Consider the following 27,202-nt stretch of genomic DNA (forward strand, 5'->3'; position numbering starts at 1 on the left):
TTTAGATAATTTTTTATTGTTGAATAGACATTAAAATGCTAAGATATTGCTGATAATACTTACATAATACAATATAAACGTTATAAAAACGACAACAAAAAAAATGGATTTATATAACATTAGATTAATAAATAAAAAGTCACAGAGAAGCAAGGACTTCCTTCCGAGTATTTTTGATGTCTCATATTTAGACCATGGATGTATGAGACCATATACCCATTCATAGACTGCAGTCTATGAATGGGTATATGGTCTTATAATATCTTATAAGAGTATAGTTAAAATCTTATACATGTACGGTACCCTTAGGGCGGTAGCACTGTGAAACCAATCAGGTCTGACGCAGCACGTTTGCGCAACAACTGTACGACGTAGTACGCATGGCTTGTAACTTGTGTGTTACGGGAAATGATATGACAAGCTTATTGTGACACTCAGTCTCACAAAGGAACAGATGAAAAACGAATTTAGTGGAAAGGTAAGGTACCATTGTATAATCGCAATGAATCGCCATGGCTAACTTACTGATTCGAACTGTCATATCTAACTAAAGAACAGCAATATCAATTAGCGTCAGGATACTATTAACGTTAGCTTACTATGACAACAACAATGCCTCGGTTAGTTGAAACTTGGGTCCCCCACTTCCACGTTTCTTTTTACTTGTATTCTTTTGTTTTTAGTTTATAGTAATACATTTATGTTTTTATAACTAAAACATTAGAGTCTCACAGTCGCAGTCCGTTAAATTACTAAACTCAGCTAGCTAGGTAGCTGACCTATACTTTAGCTGGCTTAACAAAAACTAAACAATCAGCAAAATTCAAAGCTAGCTTAGCCTGCGATAGAGCTAAACCGGTTTAACAGCATATAGTATGGTTGGACCATTGATAATCCAAAAGAACGCTGAATTGGAGCAGCTGAATCAAAGCTAACGTTACTGTTGTCAATTTCAACGTTATTTAAATGTATGAAAGGGGACCTGTTCATAACACTTCTATCTAACGTCGTCACGTTTGTGATATGGATCCTTTATGATGTGGTCAGGCAGGTGTGGCTAAAGAGCAGCTGGCAGGTGTTCGTTGTTTTGCTGAAGGGCAATTTGGGCGTGGGATGTAAGTCGTATTTACAATACAATTCACTGTGTTAATTAAAACAGGAAAAACAAGATCGAAAAGATCTAGTAAATCATGGTTTAATTCTACAGTAGCTCCTCCTGACTTGAAATTGTGACGCTTAGCTAGATAGCCTTAGTAATCTTATTATTTCCTTTTGAGCAGTAGTAGTAGTAGTAGTAGTAATACCTTTTAGTATCCATAATTAGAGTGTCAGAGTCAGGTTTGTGTGATTATATACATTTGAGTTTCAGGTAAAATAGTTAACAGAACTAAATAGTATTGAATACTACCTGTAGTCAAAGCTGGATTACCATCTGGCAACAGGCAATTGCCGTGGGGCCTCAGGCCCCCTTTTAGAAAGGTTTCTGGTAAACGTGCCAATGAATTGGACTGAAGGGACCTACATTGTGCGTACCTTTTGTTTGTATTTTTAATTAAATAGCTCCCTTTAATTAAGAGACACCCACCCCACCATTTGCTTGCATTCAGTTCTTTAATTTTCTAGCCTAACAGTGCAAATAGATAGCCTTCATCTGTAAAGGCCACTTCACAGTATTCTGTGCAGGACCACTGATGTAACCCCAGAGTGTTAATCACATGGGCTGCGGCCACAGCTCTCTGCACTCCCATCCAGTTGGTGCGTTGCTGTGAATGTAATAAGTAGCCTCTGAATGCAGCACACAGATGATGAGCAACCAGCGGCCTGTTGTCATTGCCTTCACAGCTAACAAGACCTTCTTTTCTCCCCGTCTGTCTATGTTCCCAGGTTGCTGTTCAGATGAGGAAGGCTCATTTGGTTGACCCTGTGTGTCACTTTCCGTTGCCATGGCAACATCATATTTTCCTACATTCCTGTTCCTTATTTTTCTGTCCTCCTTCTTCCTCTTGCTTCTGACCCTCCTGCCTCCTGTTGCCCCATCGATTCCCCTTTCTGCCTCCTCTCCACCTTCACCTTGGCGGTCACTCTCCTGCGGCCAGGGTCAGTCCTGGGCCGTCCGGCTACACTCTGGCCCACATCATGAGGAAAAAGATGGTGAACAGAGCTCTGTGGACCTGGATGTGATAGCCAACATGGTACATTACTTCACAAACACTACACCAGTACCACTGCTACTACTACTAGATATATACATGTGTTAATCTTTATCGAGGTAGTCTCTCTGTGGATTTTCCTAAAGCACATTGACTTAATTCTCTGTTCTGACATGTTTAAAATAAAAAATAAAAAATTATTTAGGCGGGCTACAATATTTATTTTCTTTCTAGGATTTACAGTATGTAAGTAAGTAACTAGGGTAATGGAGCACATCTTATGTCTAATGGCAACTATTTCCACAGTTTTGGAGCAGCAAATACAATGCTTGTCACATTTTAGTTTTAGGCGTGATCGTGGGACATACAGGACATATGTGTCATCAGATCTAAGACACCTCAGGCCTGAGTGGCGGTGAATAAAATCTGTAATATATGACGGTGCCTTATCATTAAGATCCTTGAAGATGATCAGTAGTGTCTTAAGTTGGATTCTAAAGGAGACAGGGAGCCAATGAAGACAGGCTAGCACTGGGGCAATGTACTCACACTTCTTAGTACCAGTCAACATTCTTACAGCTGCAGACCATCGGAACGCCTGTTTATGAAGACTGGGGAAAGTTTTGTCCGAGTCTAATTTGTACCTATCATGAGTATTCTCTCTATCCCAGGTAGCAGAGCAGGCTGGGCTGAAAAACCAGGGTCAGGTTGGACAGCTAGAAGGCCACTACTTGCTGTGCTCTGTCAAGCCTGCCTCTGCTACTGGTATTTGGAGCAAGAGTGTCTGGCCTGGGGACGTCCTGGCAGCCCACCCTCATGTCCTGTGGTACTCTCAGGAGAGAGTTCTGAGCCGTTCTAAGAGATCGATGGCCTTCAATGATCCCAACTACCCTAAACAGTGGCACCTGGTGAGAATCTAGACTATTGTGTATGTTGCTGTGACTCAGGAGGTAGTCCTTGAGCAAGACTTTGACTCTGAACCCCAAGTTGGTCCTAATGGGCAGGCCAGCGCCTTGCATAGCAGCTCCACCACCATCCAGGAATGTGTGTGTGAATTGTAAAGGGCTTAGTACTGTAAAGTAGAAAGGTGCTATATTAATGCAGTCAACTTGCCAGTTTGGGATCATCTTGTTCACTCACTAGCTGTCTAGTAGTCAGACTTACCTTAGATCAGTGCCTAAAATGAACTTGGTTGCCAAGAATTAATAAATGGATACTTTACCCCAACAACATAATGTACCCACAATATTCATTGTTTGATCGTTTTAGCACTTTATGTAGAACCAGTCTAACAGGCAGCCAATAAGGAGCCTGTTTTACACCAACCTGTGCTTTTATCATTGACTTTTCCTGTCAATGAGAGGTGGATGGAGTAAGTCAGAAATGTTTTTGCTAATCTCTTAGTAACATGTTAACACCAACATATAGGCCTATTTGGAAACCAATATAGCAATCAGTAGCCATCGGGAGACTGTGACCCCATACAAGTTCATCAAATGGGTTGTTGTAATGTCACCTAAAGATCAGTACTGTTATTTGTTTTACTTATTGTTTCAGCCACTTTGCTAAATTAGCACCATTAAAAGTCTGCTGACATAGCTTGCCACTCATAGATAATGATATCTTCTGGGACTGTATGATGTTAATTTATCAATTTTTTACACATATCCCCCCACACCTCTTGAACTCTCCTCTGTTGTAACACCTCAATCAGGATGCAAAGTACAGTATGAGTATATAAAGTCACACCAGATATTTCCAATTTCCATTTAACCCAGCATCCTGTATGCATAAAGGGCTTGGTGAAGTTGAATACACATGTGAGAGTTGTGGTAATTAATCATTATTCAAAGAGAGAAATGGTTTGTTTATTCACCCCATGATTTGGATCCGGCTCCAAAATGAATGGATTCTTACAGAAAGCCAAACATGACCTCCCTGGTGGACGTAATAATATTAACTTCTCTAAATATTAGACAACCTTATAGACATCTTAAAACAAGATAATAAAAAGAATGCTGGTTTTTGTTAAGGTTTGGGGGAATAAAACAATTTAGGATTAGTGTTACATTACCTAATGTGCCACCTGGTTGCACAGTGTGTTTCCTCTAGTTACAAAAACAGCAGACAACCAAAGTGCAATCCAAGTAAATACTCCATAGTGATACTTAGGCTAGTCAGTGCTGTCCAAAAAGTAGAGGCGGGACAAGCCTGCACTTTGGAACCCTTACCTCACTTTCAGTTTCTTTACTTGCATTTTAAATCCTGCACTTATTCTCCCCCTTATTATCCTTTTGTTACTTTTCTTGTTCTTGCAGAACAATTACCTTAATAAGGGTATGGACATCAATGTAACAGGGGTGTGGGAGCGCAACATCACTGGCCAAGGAGTCACAGTGGTGGTGGTAGATGACGGGTTGGAGCACACCCACCAGGACATCCAGCCTAACTATGTAAGTCAAAACTAATAGAACTGTGAGCTATTAGTCCTGCTGTCATGGCTAAACATTTTGTAAACAATGAAGGCAAGAAGCCATTTCAGTGACTGTGTTGTGAGAGTGTCTCTACTGCACCAAGTCTTAATATAATCACAACATTACTAGTAGATAGTAAACCAGACACACATTTTTCAACGATCCTTTTTCAACCCTCTCAGAGTGCAGAGGGCAGTTATGACCTAAACTCCAATGACCCCGACCCAATGCCTCACCCAGACATCCAAAGTGACAACCACCACGGTACACGATGTGCTGGAGAGATCGCAGCCGTTCCCAACAACAGCTTCTGTGCTGTTGGGGTGGCCTATGGCAGCAAGGTTGCAGGTAGAGACAATTGTGAATTTGAAACTTGAATGTCTCAGTTTTAAGAATCACTCAGAAAGAAGCTGAGATTTGGGGTAAATGTATGGCTGAAACATCTCTTGCTTGTTGTTGTTGTTGTTTGTGTTCAGGTATCAGAGTCTTGGATGGCCCGCTGACGGACAGCCTTGAGGCCATAGCCTTCAACAAGCACTACCAGGTCAACGACATCTACAGCTGCAGGTAACAAACACATCGCACTCTGGTCCTGTTAGGGTTTTCCATTGGGAATATGGCTTTTATAAACCATAAAATTCAACCGATGTCCATGTGTCTCTTGTTTCCACAAGCCTTTGTTTGCTCTATTGCAATTTATTTATTAGCATTTTTTATGTCTTTATTTCCATGTATTTTTCTGTGCCATAATATCATATTTTACAAGTCTTGCTGGGATTCTGAAATAGACTCTTGTATGCTCTAGTTGGGGTCCAGATGATGACGGACACACTGTGGATGGACCCCATCCCCTAGGCAAGGTAAAAGAAAGACAGTTTTTGTGAAGTATTGATTGTGTCCTGCAGGGGGCAGTACACTGCAATAGATCAATTACAGAGGAGTAGGCATGTAGAAAGACCTTTCATCACAGCATGACCTTTTTTCCTCGACAGGCGGCGCTGCAGCACGGAGTGATTGCAGGCAGACAAGGTTTCGGCAGCATCTTTGTGGTTGCCAGTGGCAATGGAGGGCAATACAATGATAACTGCAACTTTGACGGATATGCCAACTCCATCTACACCATAACAATCGGTAAGACACACAGGCCCTCAGGCGTGTGTACGCTTGTGTTTGGAGTGTGGACATGTGTGCATTGGGCCATAACTATAAATAATTAAATTTTGCAGGGGCAGTCGATGAGAAAGGCAGGATGCCCTTCTATGCTGAAGAGTGTGCGTCAATGCTGGCTGTCACTTTCAGCAGCGGGGAAAGCAAGCTGAGGAGCATTGTAGGTCTTACTGGAAAACACACACACACACACACACACACACACACACACATGCACAAAGGATGACGAGACCAGAGAATAAATAAGTAATTTCATAAGAAACCGGAGAGCAAGGAGTCGGCGGCTGGGGCTCAGTGGTAGAGCGGTTGCCTGCCAATCGGAAGGTTGGTGGTTCGATCTCTTGCCCTGGAGTCCCATGACGGAGTGTCCTTGGGCAAGACACTGAACCCTGAGTTGCCCCCGGTGCTGTGCATCGGAGTGTGAATGTGTGTGCATGTTTATCTGATGAGCAGGTGGCACCTTGTATGGCAGCCTCGGCCACAGTGTATGAATGTGTGTGAATGGTGAATGTTTCCTGTAGATGTAAAAGCGTTTTGAGTAGTCGTTAAGACTAGAAAAGTGCTATATAAATACAGCACATTTACATTTACATTTATGAGCTACTTGAAGGTTGTGCTTTTACAAGATTTTGTAAAAGCGCAGCTCCACATAAGGAGGAGCAGAGACTATTTTCATCTGAAACAATGACAGATGATGACAGGAGTAAGGGCCCATCAAAGCCACTGACCTTCATTTCCCACTGTTTGCGGGTGTCACCATGGCAACAGTTTGGCCCAGGGATGTCAGCGCACGGGGGAGAAGAGTTTAGCCAGGATTGTCTCTCTCTGGAAAAGACTGATCCACCACTGACCACAACATACTCACAGGCCAAGTGCTTACCACAAACTGCCCACTGTAATTATTCTGAGGATATTTAGTCTCCCAAGAACAGCTGCGTTCACAAATGCATCACAGTGTTTTGAGTCCGACAATGTAGCTGATGGCAAATTTTGCATCTAATTTTTCTAATTATTCTGCTAATTTATTGACTTTATTCTACTCATACGGATTCATCAATTATTCTTTATCAATGTAAGGCCTGAGAAATAGCTGTGGCTAACCAAAACATGACACGGGATTATATATTCTAGATTCAACCATTTACCTTAAGAGAATCAGGGTTTCTTGTTGAATATAAAGTGGCATGTGGAAATTATAACACAAATGTGTTAAATGTTGTTGAGTTACAAAACATGTCTCCTAATACTTGTATACACCTTGCATAAGGGTGGATTTTACTGTTCACTAGATACACTCTAGACAAACCCTGTAAAACAATATTTTGTTTTATTTGCTATAGTATCAATAGTAAGGTGTACAAGACTCTCAACTGATCTTATTTGTAAATTATTTAATTTTGCATTCATAGCAACTGATTCTCCTTTTATTTGGCTTGTCGTTCACTACAAGACCAATGTTTCAACCACTAAGTTTTTGGTGGAATACAACAAATACATTTCTTAAGTTACCTAAACATATCGTTATGCAATTACATCAGTTAAGATATTGTAACAATCACTTAGTCCAAGACCAAACAATGTACATATTTTAAAATTACCCTTTGAAGTGCTAAAAATGATCTGTTTACGTCACTGTTTTCACTTTACTGTAGGCAGAAATGTAACTGTACATCAAATTCAACAACAAACTATTTCCATAATTCCTATCCCGTCAGAAGTTGGATCAATGAAGACATCATCCCCAATCTGCGATGTAGGAAATACACTTTTATGGCAACATTACTGTAAGGTTATGTCTAATTATAAAGGCTGTTAAAAAACATTGTTAGCAGAAGTGAAAAATAACTTTTTTTCCACATCACAATGTATGTTTTCATAGAATATGCACCTTGTGAGAAATATTCTTGAATGCCCATGCCAGACCTGATATTGTTCAGCAGTGATGTCATCACCAGCCTCATCCAGACTATTGTTTTGTACACACAGTGGTCCTTTGTGGCCCTGATGGTTCGTGCACTACTGTAAGTTACCAACAATAATGGCCTTTTTCTATAACATGGTACCTGCTCGGCTCGCCTCTAGTCTACTCGCCTTTTATGAAACCTGCCAACAGGTACTCTTTTTAGTATTATCCCCAACGACAGCCACATGCCGAGAATAAAAAACAACACACTTTCAACGTTCCGCATGTGTTGCGTTAGGTCACTGCAGTTTCCTGCAGCGTTGCTATGGCGACCAGCCACGCTCGCCTCACGCATGAGGCGGTACTAAATGCGCAATGCAAAAAGGACGACGGGGAGCCAAGCCGAGTAGAGCTGGTACTAGCAGTGAGTATTGTATTATAATAGGCAAAAAACATAAATACAGTATATATAAATACAGCAACATTTTTTTGACTGTCAGTTATAAACCATGAGCATAATGTTAGTAGAGAAGACAATAGAGACAATAGAGAAGAAAATCCTATCCAAATGTCAGATGTACTTAGAGTTGTGAAAAGAGATACTTTTTGGTGAACAGTTGGATTATTTGTACTATGCCAGTGAAATATTACCACACACTTCTGAGAACAGTACTAAAGCTTCAGAAAAAAAACTGTATCTTGGTCCTTAGGGCTTTAAAGGACTGTCATACATTCCTCATTCATTCCATCAACTGTACACAAACAGCTCCTGCAGTAAATATGTCTAAGAAACTGGCGCCTGATGAAGTGTTCTTTGCTAGCTGTTGGTGTAGGTGGAGAACCTTCCTGCTCAAGGATAGTTTGTGTTGAATATAAACGGTTAAAAAAGGTTTGTGTATACTTGCATATGTGAGTGCCACTTTGTTTGACCTGCTGCCAGAGCTGTTTGCACTTTGTTTGTACTGTGCATAAATCTCCATGGTTGTAGCCTCCCCACCCAGCCCATCTATCTGTCCCCGCAGGTGACCTCAGACTGGTCGATGCGAAAGGGGACTGGCTGTACAGATGGCCACACCGGCACGTCCGCCGCCGCCCCCCTGGCGGCCGGAATGGTGGCCCTCATGCTTCAGGTCCGTCCCTGTCTCAGTTGGAGGGACGTGCAGCACATCATCACCTTTACCGCCACCAAGGTAAGCCTGATGAAACGTTGCAGCAGAGCAACTGAACAAAGTAACTGGAACTTTAACAAAATGAAGACTAAAATACACAACCATATTGGTACAAACATTTACCCGCCATGTGGGGAATAGCCCTCTGAGATTTACTTGCCAAACAGAAAATGTAGTTTAAGTGTTCATTTTGGACCCTGCCGACATCTCTAAAGATCATTTATTTAAATTATATGTAAATTGTTGCATTAAAAACAAAAAAGGAAACTTTGTGTGTGTGTCTCTATATGTGTTATAACAGTGTGATAACAGTGCAGACTGGAAGGTGAACGGAGCTGGTTTTCACCACAGCCACCAGCACGGCTTTGGTCTGCTCAGTGCATGGAGACTTGTCAATGCTGCCAAGGTACATGCATAAATTATACACAAGCAGAACGCAACCACCAGCTATAAATAGAAATACATAAACAATTTAATTTAATTGATTTTTTTTTTCCACCACAAGTGACCACAGGAACCCTAAGTCTCTTCTCTTCTCTCTCAGGTATGGGAGTCGGTGCCGTTTCTCGTGTCATATCAGAGCTCAGTTATAAAGGAGGAAGAGCCCATCTCAACTTATCCCAACAAGCTGATCCGCATCTGGAAAGGTACGTCTGTCTGCTCTTCTCTCACTCTCTCAGCTCTCTATTGGTCAGCTGCCTGTAGAGTTTACACTCTGTACTATGTAGCTGACTCCCTCCCTCCCTCCCTCCCTCCCTCCCTCTCTCTCTCCCTGTCTGCTTATTCCTCCGCCAGTCTGCCTTTCCATATTAGGTAATGTTCTCTTGTGTATGAGTTTCTACGTCCTCATTGAATTACTGGGGGAGATTTTTCCAGGTTGCCTCCTATTTCCCCCCTTCCTACTTTTTTTTTCTTTTTTTTTTCCCAATCTGTTTTTATATTTTACAACTTTCCCTAACCCACTAGCTTTTGTCCCTTTTTTTTTTACTTCTCACTGTTCTGATTCTGTCATATTTGACTGTGTATCTGTGTGAGATCTGTCTCTTTCCCCCTCACACACATTTTCACACATTCTCATGGTGACCTCATTGTTGTAGAAACATTTCCTTCTCCCTTGTCGCTTTTTCTCTCCTCGTTCAAGCTGTGTGCGTGCTTGTCTACGCACACAAGCGCGTGTGTGCGTGCATTCTCATGCAACAGGACTTTCTACACGTTTTGCCATTGAATCTGTCTGCCTTTCAAACTTCTCAGCAGTGTTTGTTGTTGTAGTTTCTATGTGTTTTGGCTGTCTTATGGGCTAATGCACTGCCCCTTAAGCATTTCAGCTGCTGGCAACCATGGGAACACAGTCACTACGAATGGGTGTTTGTGTGTTTATACACGCGCCCAGTGACTGGCTTTCACATCCCCTCGGTACTGTCAATCCACCTCAGGGGGAAATGTGTTAAGTTGTTTTAATAAATGATGTTGTTCATGTGCGTATGTGGGTGCGTTCTGGGTTTTTTATGAAGTATAGGTAAGATATACTGTGATTAAAAATAAGTTCCTCAAAAATGTGACACGTTCAACACTAATCTGGAATTTGTTCTGAAAAAGGGCAAGTACATGAGAGGGGACAACATGTACATCTACAGTGAGCACTAAATCTTTCCATCCATGTTGCATGCTTGAAGTTATGATACCATATAAAATTGGTTGGATCTTTGTGCATTTTGGCATATTTGTACGTATCTTTTTTTCTTCTTGTTGTGTTTTTATCTCTTTCAGTCTTAATATGACAATAATTTGAAACTGCTGCATGCGACCACATTTTTAAGGAGGAGGACTATTAATTTGATCCTTGGATGTATGATGTAACTCATGTAACACAATATCATGAAAATATGTCAGCCTTTCTCTGATGCAGAGTTTAATGGTGCCTGTGAGACCCCCAAGCATCAACTTTCCGTGCCTTTCAGTAAATTCTAAGAGTCCTCATTAGTAGCAGTAGTGCAGAGCGTATTATATCTTTGGGCAATATGCTGGAAAATACGTCTTTATTCTCTCATCTCTGATGCTAGACAGGTTCTTCTGTTGCCTGGACAATATTTTGGAGTGTATTACTGATACCATCCCCGCATCTCTCATGTTCTTGCCCTTTTTCAGAACAAATTCCAGATAAGTGTTGAACGGGTCACATGTTTTCCAGTGGATATTTTCTTACTTTAAAAAATCTGGATACAAGTTCTACCACAATTGTGCATTTGTGAGAAAACTTATTGAATATATGACTTTTAATCATGAGTTTTTGACATGCATACTAAGCTCCACATACCACCCTAGTGTTTGTTTTTTTATGGCACAGCATCAGTGTTAGAAGTGCATCCCTACCAAATCCTTTTCTTTTCGCTTGTCTATCTTTATTTTTGTTATTTAGTTGATATTTCACTCATCTTTTCTCAATCCCTGCCCTCTTTCCTTTTCCTTTTCCCCTCCACACTCAGCGTCTACTAATTTCACATTCACTGGACTCACCCTCTCTCGTCCACTTTTCTTCATCTCCTGAGCAGCTCTCCCCTCCCTCTTTCTCTACATCTGTCCCCTGACTCTTTCATTCCACACCTCTGTTTACAGTCCTTGCTCCCTGGTCCCTTTGCAACCCTCCCTGCCCCGAGGTTGTGTGCAGCCCTACATGGTCAGAGAGCACCACGGCTCATTAGTATTCAGAGCCCGGGAAATACCAAGAAATTACCAAACACTTGCAGTGGGAGGGCGGAAGGTGGTCAGAAAGACCGACTGATATTTCTAGGAAAAAAGTAGAGAAGAATACCTAGTCTCATGTTAAACATTTACAAGGAATTTCTTTTAATCTTCATGTCTTTCAGAATGTAACTATCTCAGGCTCACCTTGATGTGTTTCTTGGCTAGCAGCTTGTTTTCTTTCTCTGTCACATTATTTGACATAGCATAATCAATTTAAATGTAACTTATATTTAACATTTTTTACATATCACATTAGTATGCTAACTATCTAGCATTACTTGAGTCGTGTAACACACATGTAGTCATGTAAAAGTAAGATGAGTTTAACAAATTAAGTTCTTCAGTGTTTTCTCTAGGATTTATTTTAGTAGTGGGGGCAAGTCATTCCAAACAACAATGTTTCCACATGTTTGATATCAGGACGATGAGCTGACACAACTGACAAGTTGAACGTTATTCAATTAAAACGGACCCACCGCAGAGAGGTTCTTGGTGAAGCTGTTCGACTCGAAAAAAAAAAAAACGTTTTGAAAAGAATCTACATCAACACAACAGTATGTGGAGTTAAACGGGCCGGCCCAATAACATCTGAATAGTTATACTTGTTGTTGAGCGGCAGCAAAAGGGGGGGTGCAATATGTCGGCAGGATAATTTTAAAGCCAACTGCGACAACAGTGTGCGTCTGCCCTATTTCTGATACTGTGGAATGCCGTTATTGTTATCGAATAATACAATATTATTCAATATTAAATACATGAATAAATGCATAAATAAATGAGTAAATACATGAATAAATAAATAAATATGCCTTTAAAATACATCATGATGTAAATAAATGAGGCAATAAATACATAAATAATGAAATAAATGTTAAATATATTAAAAAGTTTTACTTTAATTATTTCACTTTCCGTGAACTTTTATTTCTTAACGCCACGTTTATTTATTTCACTCTCTATTTATTGCCAGTTCTTCAATGCATATCAGGGGGCGTGGTTATCTCCCATTCGGAACAGAGCCAGCAAAAAAAAGGCTTGCTAAGTGAGAGTGCACCGCGAGCGGCCGGTCTATGGTTGTGGTGCACTCTCACATAGCAAGTATTTATAGCATGTATTTATGTATTCATTAATTTATTTATGTTTTAGTTCATTTTTTTATTATTGAATAAAACGACATTCCATAATATGTTTCTACGGTGGGCTGCCACTACAAAGTCAACAAAGAGGAAACACTGTTCTTATAGTATCATATTTTAACTATAAAGTGTTTTTTTAATGATAATTGTTATTGTGTGATCAATACAGTTTTGTCTTATTACTCTAAATACATTTCTTAAATGGTATATGCAGGTCTTAATAAGTCTTAAATTCAAACCTATGCATTGTGTATGTTACTAGGGAGTTCATCATCTCATAATAGACAAGCATCACTTTCAGCAAAAACTTAAATGAATTAATACTTTTTAATTGGTTGATCCATCCATCCATTTTATGTTTCTCATCTTTGTTTAAGTCCCATTACTCAAATGAATATATATTTATGGAATTATTTTAAGAACTGATTTAATAAATAATTCACGACCATAACATCCCTACTGGTTTTCCATCATACTTTTCATATTGTGGTATGATTGTTAGACAGATATTACATTTCATTCTATGCATTAATAAAGGTCTCTACCGTGCTTAAATGTAACTTCTGACTGCATAGTTATGTTTTCACATATTATAACGTTTGTTATCATGAACGATCAAAAGTTTCCATATACAGGCCCATGACTTGTCATCAATCCAAGAAATTATCTCTCTCTCTCTCTCTCTCTCTCTCTCTCACACACACACACACACAAGCACATTCACTCACTCTAAGCTGCTCTCTCCTCTCCCTTAGTCTCTGCAGCTGAACTGAGACAGTCTGGAATGGAGACACTAGAGCACGTGGCTGTAACCATTACATTAACCCACCCTTGCCGTGGCAACGTGGAGATTGTGTTGGTCTGCCCCAGCGGTATGACATCAGTCATCGGGGCGCGCCGGGCCATCGATAGGTACAAACCCATGCATTGGTATCTTTTTTAAAACAGTCAAATTGTGTACAAATTAAATAATGAGTTAGGTAGTATAGACAAGCACGAAAATCAGCAATGATCATATACTATAACAGTACCTCAGATGTCTAGTGATATGACTGCAGTCTAATTAAGTCTGTCTGTGTTTTGCAAACAGAGACCCAGCAGGCTACCAGGACTGGACTTTCTCCACTGTGCGCTGCTGGGGAGAGAGCGCTAAAGGCCTGTACACCCTCAAGATATCTGACCACAGTAAGACACTGCTCTCACACCGACTCAAACACTATGAGGTGTCAGCGATGGGAATGTTTTTTCAGGAGTGGAAACTTTCTGTCTCTTGTATGGTAGTCATTGTTTATGTTGTTTGAGTACAGTACCTGACCTGCCACACTGACCTTTCTCTGTGCTCCTGTAGAGGAGCCATCACTTGAGAAGTGTGCCGCTGCGGGAGTGTTGAAGCAGTTGCAGTTGACCTTGTATGGTTCCTCAATGAGCTCCAGCGAGGTCCAGGACAGACAGAGGTAAGACCTCGCTGCCGGTGTTGAGATCCTCTGTTGTTGAGTGCCCGTTTTGATATTGGATTTGTGTTTTATTCACATTTTACACATTTGTAGCAGTTTTTAGTATTTAGTTAGAAAAATAATATATTAATAGTTTTTCATCATCATTTCTGAATTGATTCAAAGTCAGTGTTTTGACTGAAACGAAAGCTTGAAAGATGTTTGCATGTTGATTGGCTGTGCATTGATCAATTGATTGACAGGCTGGTGGAGGAGGCTATGAGTGGCAAGTATCTGGATAGCAGCTTCTCTTTGCCCTGCCCTCCAGGCCTGGACATCCCTCCAGAAATCATCAGCCCCTTCACCTCCAACAACCTCAAGGTGTCTCTCTGTCCTCTCTGTTTTTCTTGTGCCGTTCTGTCTACTCTTATCTAATGTATATTGGAACCCAGACTGCTAATACCTTAAAAAGATCAACATTAAAGGGATTTTTTTTTTATGTAGCTGTATGCAGTATGGAGGACTGCTGCATGGAGGTTTTAGCCTACTTAAGCTCAATTACAGGGTACTTTGGACTTGTCAGCCTAACATTACTTTTTTCAACAGATGCTTTAGTAAGAACAGAAACATTCCTGGCCAGTTTAAAACAGCTGTTGAAAATATACAGTTTCTTAATACATTGTATCTTTTATCTATTGAGGGATACACCTTAGATTTATGAATATCCAAATAACCATGATCTCTCATTTGATGCCTTAAACTAAACACAATTATTGGATCGGTGGGAAATGAGGGAAAGATGCGTCTAGCAGGAAATTCTGCCTGCCATTTACTATTTGTGGTGAAAAAATTAATAATTCTCACCTTAACACAGGAAGTGGATCTGAAATCCGACATTAATGACTGTGTCTAAAAAGGCTATGTTAATTGCAAAATTTGTACCATCCATGCATCTTTGGAGATGTATTTATGTGTATTTGCTTTTAGCGAAGATGCCAATTTATTCCTTGGACATCCAGTAATAGATCCCATCCATGCAACTAAACCAGGAAGGATACTAACACTAAGGTCACGGAATGGCTGTTTGTATGCATTCTTGCTTTTTGGCTTCTTCTTCAACCACACATGCATCCAATAATGATTTGTAGAACCCAGTGCCTCTGCTGTTGGGATTTACCTCCTCTTTCTGTCTCTCTCTCTCTCTCCTTTTGTCCTCACCTCCAGTTCCTGCTGTTGCTGGGCTGCTTTGCTCTTTTCTGGTCCCTCTACTACACCCTGGAAGTAACACTTGCCCACCTGGACCTCAGGGGCCTTCTGGGGGGTCAGCGGGCCAAGAGAGGGCACCGAGGGAGAGGAGTGGAGGAGGCGATGGAGGAGGAGGATGGGGAGGAAGATGAGCGGGACTCAGTGGTGGAGTTGCAAACAGTGTTGGACTTTGAGACCAAAGCGCCGCTTTTAAATGGAGAGCGGCTGGCAACATAGTACTGAGACAGATGAGGACTTTTTACTGTCTATGCTCATGGGACGTCTCAGGCTTCCACTCTCTCCACCCCACCTACCCAGCCTACCCGGCCTCCAGTCAACCTGATCTGTGGTGGGGGGGGGGGGGGGGGGGGGGTCACAGTGCAGACTGAAGAGTGGACTCTTTTCTCCATTACTGTCTGCACTCCCAACATTCCATTTATTAAAGTGTGCGTGTATGTGGTGTGTGTGTGTGTGTGTGTGTGGGTGTGCAACATGAGATGGTGTGCTTGTTATGGACACGCTCTTCGATGAAAAAGTGATCTTGAGGTTCTAAGAGAGAATGATGTATTTTCTGAGGGTTTTATTTGGTTTGTCTGGGGGTTATCAACCAACTACTGATTAAAACTTGAAGTGGGATTTTCAAGTGTGGGATTTGTATATGTATTTTTTTTATGAAGTGTAATATATATGCAATATGTGCCTGCTGTACAGATATATATTAAGTGTGTTTATGGATTTTATATAATACAAAAAGTTCTAATTTTTTAATGGAAAGAAGTGTTTGGAGTGAAGTTGGCAGTTGCATTTTGCTGTTGAAGTCACAGGTGATCTGAATGACAATAAAAGACTTGACAGAATATCCTGGTTTTTGAAACGGTTACACACAAAATCACATGTACACATGTGCCTTATATGCCACCTAGCTTTAGATATAAAATCCCCAAACAAGAGTTAAAAGAAAAGGTTCACATTTTGTCAAGTCTGTTAAACTATGATAACATGCCCATATGTACATCAAGAGTTCTTTTTTGCTGGAGTTACTGCTGTCTGACGAGATCTCTTCTTAGCACAACTCCAATGATTTAGATGCATTTTTGAACATACACTGCGCTGTGGAGTTTTTCCATAATTTTTTACGTGCCCATTACCAGCATGTAAGTCTTGTGTGTAAGACACACCTGAAAAAATGATCATTTGAAAAATTGGTAGTAAAACAAAGTTCCAGTAAATGGTTGTACTAATTTTCCTATATCCTGGAATGGTCAAACAGAATTAATAATTCAGAATCACAAAGTCAATTCAGAAATGTATTTCATATTATTTAAAGACAATGTACAAAAATATTGGCACTGATACAGCAGGCGTAGCATTGTGGGAAGTGGTAGGAAGGAACCATAAACAAGGAACAATACTGTTAATGCACTGATGTACTGGTCCACTATGGGTTGTGTCACCACTCAAATTGGAAAGAACATCCCTTTTGTAAATTATGTAAAAAGATTGATATTTGTGTTAGAATCCAGAATCAAAATTACAAAAAAAAAGAATCTAGTAAAGAAATGGCATAATTCAGACGTGTTATGTATCAGAGATGAGACAGTGCTCAGTTATTTGTAAAAGCAGGGGTTTTTCATATTAGGTAGGAAAAGCTCAACTTTTTGCAAATCATATTGTTGTTTGGGTCATTTTTAAGGTTCAAACATTCAGTTGTACTGGTCCTGACTGCAGTGGAAGGGTCTAAGCATGGTGAGCTCTGTGATGATCACCAGTACGTATACGTAAGGGGGCAAGTTCAAAGACCAGGAAGTAGGGGGTACTTGTTAGAAAGAAGCACATTTCTAAAGCAGAAAATGTTTTACGTTGAAAGAGGAGTGGTAGTGGACCGCTTAGAAGGTGTAAGGGGCTGAAGAGGTTTTGGGCATCTGTGATTCAGTGATTTTACAGGATCTGTCGAGCTCTTCCATAGCTCATGCCCTCCTGACTGGCTCCCTTATTGGTCCCCATCTGTAGGCCAATCACATTTTTGCCCGCCTTCAGCTGGTCTTCGCTGAAGTCTCGCTTGTTCTCCTGAGATTTCCTGCAACCCATCATTGAAAATGGCACCGAATTTTTAGAACTTAACTGCAATGTTCTCTGAATACTTGTTTTAATCGGAATCAGTTAAATAAAGCAGTTGACATTTCCTATGTATTGAAACTCACTTGAAGAACCAGTTAGGGTCGCCACTGTATGTGCCTTCATCCTTAGTGACGGCCAAGCTGCCCAGAGCGGACAGGGTCCTCTGCACTGCCGCCAGGTCCTTAGCTGTCCGCGCACACACCCACACATACACACACACACACACACACACACACACACACACATACAAACACACACACAGCTAGGATTATTTACTATAGTAGTGATACACCCAAGACAAATCGTGTCTTCTGGTATTAAATGTTTGCATTAAATGTTTACCGAGGAATGAAGAACATGAAACCCATCTCACCTTCCCAAAGGTCCACAGTCTGGAACATGTCAGTCTTGGTGACGCCATACTTCTCGGCAGCGTTGAGAAACTGGGAGATCTGCTCCATCTGTTTGAAGGCCATGGAGGAGCTCTGGATCTTCTTCACGGGTTTCTCTCCGGGGAACAGACTGTTAATCAGTTCACTCAGAACCTGGTGAGACCAGATGGAGGGACATGGGATGGAGTGTATGGAAGGAGAAGAGGAAGAAAGGCATAAAAAAATATCATTACACAACCACAACCTTAGGAAATCTTAACATCTAGAAAACAAATAAGTAATCAAAAAGTGTGTTGCACTCACACATCCGTCTTTCAGCCAGGCCTGGAAGCCCATTTTGCCTGCCTCTGGCTTTCCCACACCGGAGCCACACTGACGACTGATCCACTCCACCAGGATCTGCTCCAGCTCAGGGTCGTACTTGCTGTCGATCTTGTCCTGAACCGCCCGGCTCAAGCCAAAGGATGGACCTTTGTTAGCCATGCCGACTCCCTGAGAATGGGAAATGGAGGGTGGAAAGATTGAAAAGATTGAGAAGAAGAGGTGAATTGAGAAAATGGATTATACAGTGGAGGTGGATGGGTGAGGGAGGCAGTGTGGGAAAGGAGACAGGGATGAAGTAAAGGAGAGAGAAAAAATACGTTGTTTTTCATAATAATCTCTTGAAAAAATATGTATTCGAAGTAAATGTGATGATGGGAAGTTTAATTTTTACTGGTATCATCCTGACAAATTACAGCAGACTGTATATCGTTGTACATTGTTGTTTTTAGGTGGCCAACAATATCTTACGTTCACATTACAGTAACATTTGCATGTAGCCTGTATGCACAAACATGCATAGGTGTGGGAATGATATAGTTGAAAGCATTTGCTTTCAAACACTGGTTCCATACATATACATACATGTTGTGCTGTATATTACATACACCAAAGCGTGTGGAAAAAAAAGCGTGTATGTAAGCGAAAATGGCCAGCACTTAACTTATTACCAGCGTTGTGTCTCCTAATACACACCATTTAGCCCTATCAGGACCTGCTCTGTCTGAGGCAAAGTGGTGTGCAATGGGAGCTCTTTATCAGGCAGCTTGTTTTGCATATATTATTCTATTACACACACACACACACACACACACACACACACACACACACACACACACACACACACACACACACACACACACACACACACACAGACACACACACACACACTATCTCTCTCTCTCTCTCTCTCTCTCTCTCTCTCTCTCTCTCTCTGCCTTGCTCTCTCTGTCAACACATAAGTACATCATTGCCAGCACTTTTTTGCCTCTTATTGCCTTTGGGCCAGCAGCCAAGTGCAAACCCGTATCAAAGTGCTGTCTGCACTGTCCAACCTTTGTTGCCATCTTGATGTCAGGCCACTTCAACTTCCTTTTCCTGGGGAGGTTCAAAGTTCAAATGTTAAAGGTTAAACCCAGGAATTGACTGGAGGAGGCTCATCCTTGGCATAGGATGGGAAATGTTGTAACCAAGGGCAACAACAAACCTCAGTGTATGAATAATATGCAATCATGTCCTGTATTGCTGGGTACATGCAGTCTTTTGCACTGGTCAGGAGACTTTTCCATTGGCTGTAGTATTCAGTGACAGAATGTCAAGATCGGCCAAGACTGGACTGCGGTAAGTCTTGTTAAATAAATCTGTCTCCTATATCGCCAATATGCACACCAAGCGGATACACAGATAGATATGAAAAGTAACGAGTAATGTAGCTAAAATTCCAGTTCTTCTTTCTCCTCTTTCTACACTTCACCTAATTTCTTTGTTTTCTCTTTCTCTATTGCTCCCTTGCATCCTCCCTTCCTTCCTCTTTCCATATATTTCATCTTGAACTAATCTGAGGGCATAGCCTACTGTAGATAGAAAGGTTTCATCAGACCTGCAATATGGCAAGCTAGATTGTGAACAAAATGCTGGCGTGTTCTATCCTTTTAAATCAACATGACAAACTTGCTAGCATGAAGTTACTTACATATCCAACAGACAGGAAGCAACATTGTGGTTAATCTGGAATTTGTGTTTTGTGTCCACCTGGTCAAAACAAGTCTAATAGCCCTCAGGATAATATCTGGCATAATAGCTGTTAAATGCTCCACTGTGTTCACCAGCTAGCCTCAAACTTTGTGAGTCTGCTGTAGTGTGTTTTTCAGAGCATTCTGGGGCTGGAGATGATCTGATGAGAATGATGGGAACGAACCAAAGTAGTAAAGAGTTGGGCCATAACACAAATATTTGAAAGACCCTCAAATTACCTATGACCGAATAGTTGATGCACGCTCAATGAATACTTTGGGTAGTTTTACTTTCAATAGCTGAGCACATTTTCTTTACTTTTGCTAACAATAAGTAAAGTCACATTTTTAATCTGGGATTTAGTAGTAGTGGATTATTTTTGCCTTGTAGTAATGGTTTATAAAGCATTTGTAGTTTATATGTGTTCCACCACTGCAACTAGATATGCTACATGTCTGCAGAACAGAGTCTGCATGCCAATAGCATTAATGAATTCCTGCCCAGAGTGTTTCCAACCCTATTTAATGTTCTTGTGGTGCTTTTCCACGCCGCAAGAAACCAAACACACATGCTGGGCAACACGCTCTCTTACATGCAACCACAAGTTCAGAGACTATATTTAATCTTCATCTGTCTGCCTTTCGCTCTTACTGTTCTGCTACACACCCTCGTACCTCTTGGTGTTCCCACTGACATGCCTCATTATATAATCATTATTACAGAGCACAGTTTGTCTGGTATCCAGTTAACTTGTCTTTTTTCCATTGGCTTCTAGTTCACTGACTCTGGCAATCACTGATTTCTGAGTTCTGTTCCTAGCCTCTTGTAGTAAACTACTCCCTGAACCACAATTGCAACTTACACGCACACTACACTCTTTTTGGGGGAATAAATAGAAGTTGTTCACCACATTGTGCAGTCAATGACTTCTCATGTCTTATGAAGAGAAGAGAAGCACTATTTTCTTTAGTTCTGCATCGTCTGCATGTGTGCATTGCATGACAACCATGCAAACATCACATAATAGTCTAAGAGGTCAAATGAGTCCATTAGGGCCTGTCCTCTATTTCTGGTATTTATACGTATCTAGGGACTTGTTGTTACCCTTGGAACCCATCCCAGGTCCAATAACTCAGGATGATCTGCTATACAAGCTTCTGTGCTGTCTGGCTGCTTCTTTTTACTGTTTAAGGCAGTGTTTACTTTACATCGTATATAAAAACGTTCAAATAAGCTGCTACTATAATTACTACTGGTATTAGTACAAAAGCTACCTCTTCTACTGTTACTGCTAGTGCTGTTCCAACTTGTGCTGCTGCAATGACAACATTTAGTACTACAATAGAATCAAACTAGTCATGCAGAACATCTGTCTATACTATAAAATAATTAGCCTAGTGCCGTGTACTTTACTGCTATTTGTAGTATTAATTATTTATCTACTGATAGTAATCACAACAATATGCAGGAGAAAAGAAGTATCACTACGTAAGTCATCAAATGTTTTTAAGATTCACTGAAAAAAGTGAGAAATAAAGTAAAACTAATGACTTTAAATATGAATAATTAACTACAAAAAGGAAAATATGGAGATAAAGTTAAAAAAAGCCTAAAATGTTCCCTTAAGACATCCGAAAGTACCTCATCCCACAAACATGACTTCATTACCACCAGCCCTTCATCTCTCTCAGTTGTGTTTTTCCTGCTCTGTTTCTCTATTACCATGGTAAATCCACCTAATGCCAGAACAGGAAACCAGTGTGAGGGCTGTGGCAGCTGTGGCAGACTCAGAGGACATGGCGTCATGCGGCCTCGCCTCTTTTACAGTTAATTAGCTAACCACCGTATAATGACTTGTTCGCTGTAATAATTCTATCATCGAGGCCAGGGATAGTTCTAAAGCAGCTATAAAGCTTAAATAGATTAAGTACCAATCATCACTGTGGATGTCATTGGAGTCCTCTGGCTCTCCCTGCTAGCTGATGTACAGTACAGTAGACAACAGGCTCAGGCCTCTTTTGTTACATGGCTCTGGTTTTTGCCAGCTCCAAAGAATTTGGTGCTTTGCTTAGACATGCCAGACTGTCATGAGCACTGGAAGCATTTGCTGCCAATGCTGCCAAGACCCTCTATGGTTCTGATTATTCTGACAAACATTATAGCTGCTGTGTGTCTGAGCCCATGCATTTTAACTGACTCTGAAGTGTAAATAGTGTTGTCTAATTCAGCCCAGTGCCAGAGCCCCTGCACTGTTTACACGGATGTGGTTAGTTCCCGGCCTTATATTGTCCTGCTGTGTTTTTGTTCTGCCCCAGGATTGGCAGTGGAGATAGTGTTATCTGCTCCTGTTGCTGCTGCTTAGAAGCTATGCAGCCTACTGGAACTTCCATTATGTTACTGATGGCCGGGTCTTTTACTGGAATCACTGGGTGTGCAGACATCTTTAACATCAAGCTTTACCATGTTTATAAAAGAGAAGATAAAAGTTTGGAGTTTAAATATTTTGTGTGGATCTACTTCTGCATGTGTGTGTCAATGTACAATATGCCTTTCTGAAATATATTTATACTTGCCCGTCTGTCTATCTGCATCTGTGTGCTCATCAGAAGTGTGATTGCCTTTCAAGCATTGTGCATTCACAGTCTTCCATATGGCAGTGGATCATTTGCTTTTGCAAATAAAAGTACGTACTCTGACAGAGATATGCATCACTGTCTGGCTCACCGCTCTACTTCTCCTTTCCTCGCTTCACATGGAAAACATGTTAACCCTCAAAAACACCTGAATCATATTAAGGATAAACTATTTGCAATAAGACATTCCTCTGTCAGAAAAAGATTGTTGTGAAAATCCCAGTAAAAGCTGTCAGCTTGTGGTCAACCAGACTCCATATTAAAACAGCACTTTTTGACAGATGATCATGATTAAACTGAACAATGGAACAATCCTTGATCGATCACATGCAACGTATTTACCTAAATGAATTCTGACACCCACACAGAAATTAATGAAACAGCAAGTCACACAATAGATATGATACTCACATGTACTATACAGAAACTTTAGTTAACTTAAAACTTAGACATGTTAAACAACCTTAAGTATTATATACATACTGCATATGTGGTACTATTTAACTCATGGTCAAACGCAAGATGCATCTCAACGTGTTTATATCTGACCTCTCCTTGGAGTGTTAGATAATTACATAGTTTTTTTTTTTTTTTTTAAACGACTAAAACGTCTGATGATGTCCCTTTATACTCAAACACAGAAGATGAAGGAAACACATGCATATGTGAAACTAGGAAGGCCTAAAAACTACTGACTGACTAGTCTATAAAGCAATGGCCTCTTGCTATCAACCACTTTGTCCTACTAAGCCTGTCCCAAATCCAGTTCAGGAGCTTTATCTTGTATGGAGGAATAAAAGTAAAGTATACTCACTGTGTGAAGGAATAGGTCAGTTTTCTGCTGGCTACTAGTGCAGCGTGTAGGGCTGAGTACGGATGCTTAAATGAGTGTTTGTATATGCTTTGCAGGGACCTCCCTCTCAAAAAGCCGGCTTAAAAGGTGCAGATGAGGAGAGATGACTTCACTAGTCTACCAAGAGAGTGAGAAAGGGAGGGAGGGAGGGAGGGAGGAAGGAGGGAGCGTCAAGAAGAAATAGGAGGGAGAGAGGGGAAGGAAAAAAGGAAACTTCATCCTTAAAAGGGCATGGCCTTTCAGCAGCTCCCTGTCTGTGTGTCTCTTCCCCAAGTTAAAAAGCCCAGCCTTATTTGGGTAGAGCTGTTCCATGTAGAGCAGAGACAGCTAACAGCAGCCAGTCAGCGTTGGTTTGGTCAGCAGGAATTCTCCAAATACTTTCACCACATCCCTCCTTTTTCAAAGTGGCAGCAAGATGGTTTTTTGGGAGTATATGCGGGCTGATGGAAAGGGGGAGAGGGAAGAGTAGAAAGAGAGAGAGAGTAGCCAGTAGAATGGCGAGAGAGAGAAAAAGATGGGACCTGAAGAAAATAGAGAATGAGGCACTGGATGTGGAAACAAAGAATTATAATGTTGCTTCCATGTCATTGTAGGGTAGGAGCTGTGTCAAAAGTGTTTCCACATTTTTGCACATTAAGGAGGGAATGAAAAGAGGAGGAGAAGAGAGGAAGAAAGAGGAGAGGAGAGTGAGAAAGAGTAGAGGAGATGTGGAGGAGAGGAAGAAGAGAGAGGGGGAAAAGAGAGAAGAAGAGGGAGTGGGCGAGGAGATGAAGAAAAAGAGCATGGGAATCAAGAGGAGAGGAGAGGAAAAAAAGAGAGGAGATGAGAGGGGTAGGGGAGAAGAGAAAGAAGGGGAAGAGGAGAAGAAGAAAGCAAGAAGAGGAATAAGAAGAGGAAGAAGGAGGGGAGGAGAGAAGAAATGTGAAGGGACAAAGAAAGAATGGAGAGGAATAAGGAGAGGAAGAAGAAGAGGACAGAGGGGAGAGAAGAGGTGGGAGTGAGAAGCAGGCATCATCATTCAGGCAGAGAACGCCATGTAAGTCCTGGGTCCTCTTCAGTAGCTGTGTGTGTACACCTCCACCACCATCATGACATTTCCATCACTTCCATTTCATCACCTTTTGGAAGCATTCCCATTTGAATATAAAAGAGGTGTTGAACTGCAGTTGGCTTCGCTCCCTCAGTGGAAAGTTGAAGACAGCTCACACTCAGTGTGCAAAGCTCATATATATCTACTTTTACGGAAACACATTAGAGGGCTTCAGAGACAACACAAAACAAAGCAGACGTCTCAATGAATGCAATTAGTTTTCTTTTGACCACAAAAACTTGTCTGTATTGATGGCCTTTTGCCTAATCAAAGCAGAATTTCTTTATATCATGAAAACTATCTAGCCAATATCACCAAACGTTATCTTGTGAGCATAAGAAAACGTTTTTTTTTAAATCTATTTGGTCTTATCTTTCCTACTTGCCTAAATTGCAGCAAATCAAAAAAAATATACTGCATAAAGTGGTATAGAACACACATTATCTGTGCAATATTTCATCCATGTCTCTTTTAACAGAAATATTTGTTTGATTTTTTCTCCAGTGATGGAATTACAAAATGTTAAAGTACTCAGCATTTACATCACTGCATCCCTGGGATGTGTTTGCTCCACTCGCTACATTCAGAATGACAGGGCTGTGTTCCACTTGAGCGTTTCCATAATATGTAGTTGATTTATGTATTTGTTTTATTTAACCAATTTCTTTTTTTGTTTCTTCCGTCCCAGACTGAAAACTCATCTTCTCAGATTGCATCTTGGCCCATGAAAATATAATGAAAACAAAAACAATAAATATACCTTTATTTAGCTCTTGTTTCTAAAATATAGCAGTTGAAGCAGTTTTGCGTATATATATTAATGGTTTGATGCACTTCACTAAGTCACTTTGGATAAAAGCATCAGTGAAATGAATGTGATTTCAAATTTAACCTTCATAGTTGTAGTTACATAATGCACGATTACAGATTCTACCACAATAGGCCATATGAAGTGGTCAAAATGAGCTATTATGGTGATGATACTCTTGTAGGCTACTTCTACTGAAGCAAAAGTAGGAATGCAAGTCTTTAGTTTACAATTTTATGCTGAGGTATTGACAGTGTGTTTGTGTGTGTATGTGCGTGTGTGTGTGTGTGTTTGTGTGTGTGTGTGTGTGTGTGTGTGTGTGTGTGTGTGTGTGTGTGTGTGTGTGTGTGTGTGCGCAGAATGTGTGTTAGCTGCTCCTGCGTCATGTATTTATTCAACTCAGTTAATTTACTCCCAGTAGTCGGCCTGTGGTTTATATTCATTTGTAACAAGCTTCCATGAAAGGCACTTGTTGACACTGGTATGAAATATTGTCATAGGCCAAATGCTGGCAGCGGCAGCGCTGACCCAATTGTTATCATTCCAAAATTGTATTAATACCTTTCACTGCTACCTATATTTCCATCCCTGGTTCCGGTGTAATCCTATGTGTGTATGTGTGTGTGTGTCTGTGTTGGTAAATGACAAAATAACTGTTGTCATTTACAAATCGAAACAATGTCACACTTTCCTGTTACTGTAGTTGTGGCAGTTTATTCACATGCATGCTCATGTATTTGCTCATATATTTGTTAATGATGCAAATATTTCCAAACATGATACTTGCTGTTTTTATTGCTATGCAAAAATGTAGGAGTGCGCGTCTTTGTGTTGGATCATAAATTCCTGCATACACAACCACCAGTGTATGTGTGTGTGCTGTACGGCAGTATCTTTCTACTGCAGGGGTTAAACTGTGGGGCTTGTCTCATGACGGGTCAAAAGCCTACTTCTTGTGGTGCTGAAGAACAGTAGTTTGTTTTCAATGATTCCGAGAGGATAGGATAAATTGATTTATTTATGGTCCTGTGGATTCTAAAAGTTTAGAAGCCAAAGTCAATGGTGTAGGGGGAGGGTTGGGGGTACAATATGTAACCAGTGAAGATATTATACTCCAAGTATTTGCAGAGCTTTCTTCCGGATGCCAGCTCAACGTAGACCTGATCACCTCTCTGCAGCTCCAGAACCACCACCTAAACGTATATACAGTAAAGAGTGTCATGTAGCTATTCATAAACATGTCAAAATCACAAGGATAGAAGGACATTAACCCTAACCCACACACACAGATACACACACACACAAATTTAGAATTTGATTTGTAAACTGCAACATTTAATCTCTATTTGTCCAATCACGTCACTTTCCTCTTGTTGAAACAATCTGAATTTCTTTTCTTTTTTACCTGATTGGCATTGTCTTCACTATCTTCTCGATTGTCCTCCCACACGCTGGCAATGGCGTTCCCATTCTTCATCAGCTGGACCTACAGATGGCACAAAAAAGAAGTTACAAATGACTTGCTGTTGCTATGCAGGTAAACCAGCAGAATGTTATTTGTTAAGTATGTCTGGTTGATTTACTTTATGGTAGAGGCGCCCATTCTCTGTCACATAAGAGTAGACTGTGAAGGAAAAGACATAAACACCGGCAGTACGGGCAGTGAAGACACCTAGAGAGGGAGGAGAAGAGTAAGTAGAACTGCAAGGATGCATGCTTTACACAAGGCTTTCATTTTCAAATGTTGAGTAAATCTTCCTTAACCTTCCTATGGTGTTAGGGTCCCGACGGACCCGTTTTGAGTTTTAACATGCATAAAAGCACTTCATACATT

General features: G+C 40.7%; 3 protein-coding genes across 4 annotated transcripts in view; 1 reads left to right on the forward strand and 2 right to left on the reverse strand.

The window, feature by feature from the left end:
* The first annotated feature begins 355 nt into the window (after nt 1-355).
* pcsk7 (proprotein convertase subtilisin/kexin type 7) lies at nt 356-15,851 on the forward strand. Its single transcript, XM_034868118.1, has 17 exons — nt 356-478; nt 1,885-2,192; nt 2,822-3,058; nt 4,469-4,603; nt 4,807-4,972; nt 5,101-5,191; nt 5,430-5,484; nt 5,617-5,755; nt 5,851-5,951; nt 8,717-8,884; nt 9,165-9,269; nt 9,408-9,510; nt 13,497-13,653; nt 13,832-13,926; nt 14,090-14,195; nt 14,438-14,555; nt 15,399-15,851. Exons 2-17 carry the CDS (start codon nt 1,944-1,946, stop codon nt 15,654-15,656), a joined length of 2,283 nt encoding a protein of 760 aa, XP_034724009.1. The 5' UTR covers nt 356-478; nt 1,885-1,943; the 3' UTR covers nt 15,657-15,851.
* A 1,078-nt stretch (nt 15,852-16,929) lies between these two features.
* tagln (transgelin) lies at nt 16,930-23,704 on the reverse strand. 2 transcript variants are annotated; one of them, XM_034868158.1, is made up of 6 exons: nt 23,432-23,625; nt 19,306-19,348; nt 18,233-18,421; nt 17,911-18,082; nt 17,621-17,723; nt 16,930-17,496 (listed from the first exon to the last, which is right to left on the reverse strand). In XM_034868158.1, the coding sequence occupies exons 2-6, from the start codon at nt 19,315-19,317 to the stop codon at nt 17,358-17,360; spliced, it is 615 nt and encodes a 204-aa protein (XP_034724049.1). In that variant the 5' UTR covers nt 19,318-19,348; nt 23,432-23,625; the 3' UTR covers nt 16,930-17,357. The 2 variants fall into 2 exon arrangements, with proteins under 2 accessions (XP_034724049.1, XP_034724050.1); XM_034868159.1 differs by lacking the exon at nt 19,306-19,348 and having other exon boundaries at nt 23,432-23,704.
* Nucleotides 23,705-26,075: 2,371 nt separating this feature from the next.
* Nucleotides 26,076-27,202, reverse strand: part of cbln18 (cerebellin 18) — a 3,327-nt gene continuing 2,200 nt past the window's right edge. Inside the window, exons 5-7 of the mRNA XM_034868154.1 lie at nt 26,952-27,040; nt 26,774-26,854; nt 26,076-26,561 (exon numbers count right to left, since the gene is read on the reverse strand). Coding sequence (XP_034724045.1) covers nt 26,412-26,561; nt 26,774-26,854; nt 26,952-27,040 — 320 coding nt within the window. The 3' untranslated portion in view covers nt 26,076-26,411. The remainder of the gene's footprint in view (nt 26,562-26,773; nt 26,855-26,951; nt 27,041-27,202) is intronic.

This window comes from Etheostoma cragini, chromosome 3 (assembly GCF_013103735.1).
Source record: "Etheostoma cragini isolate CJK2018 chromosome 3, CSU_Ecrag_1.0, whole genome shotgun sequence".
Taxonomy (NCBI): Eukaryota; Metazoa; Chordata; class Actinopteri; order Perciformes; family Percidae; genus Etheostoma; species Etheostoma cragini.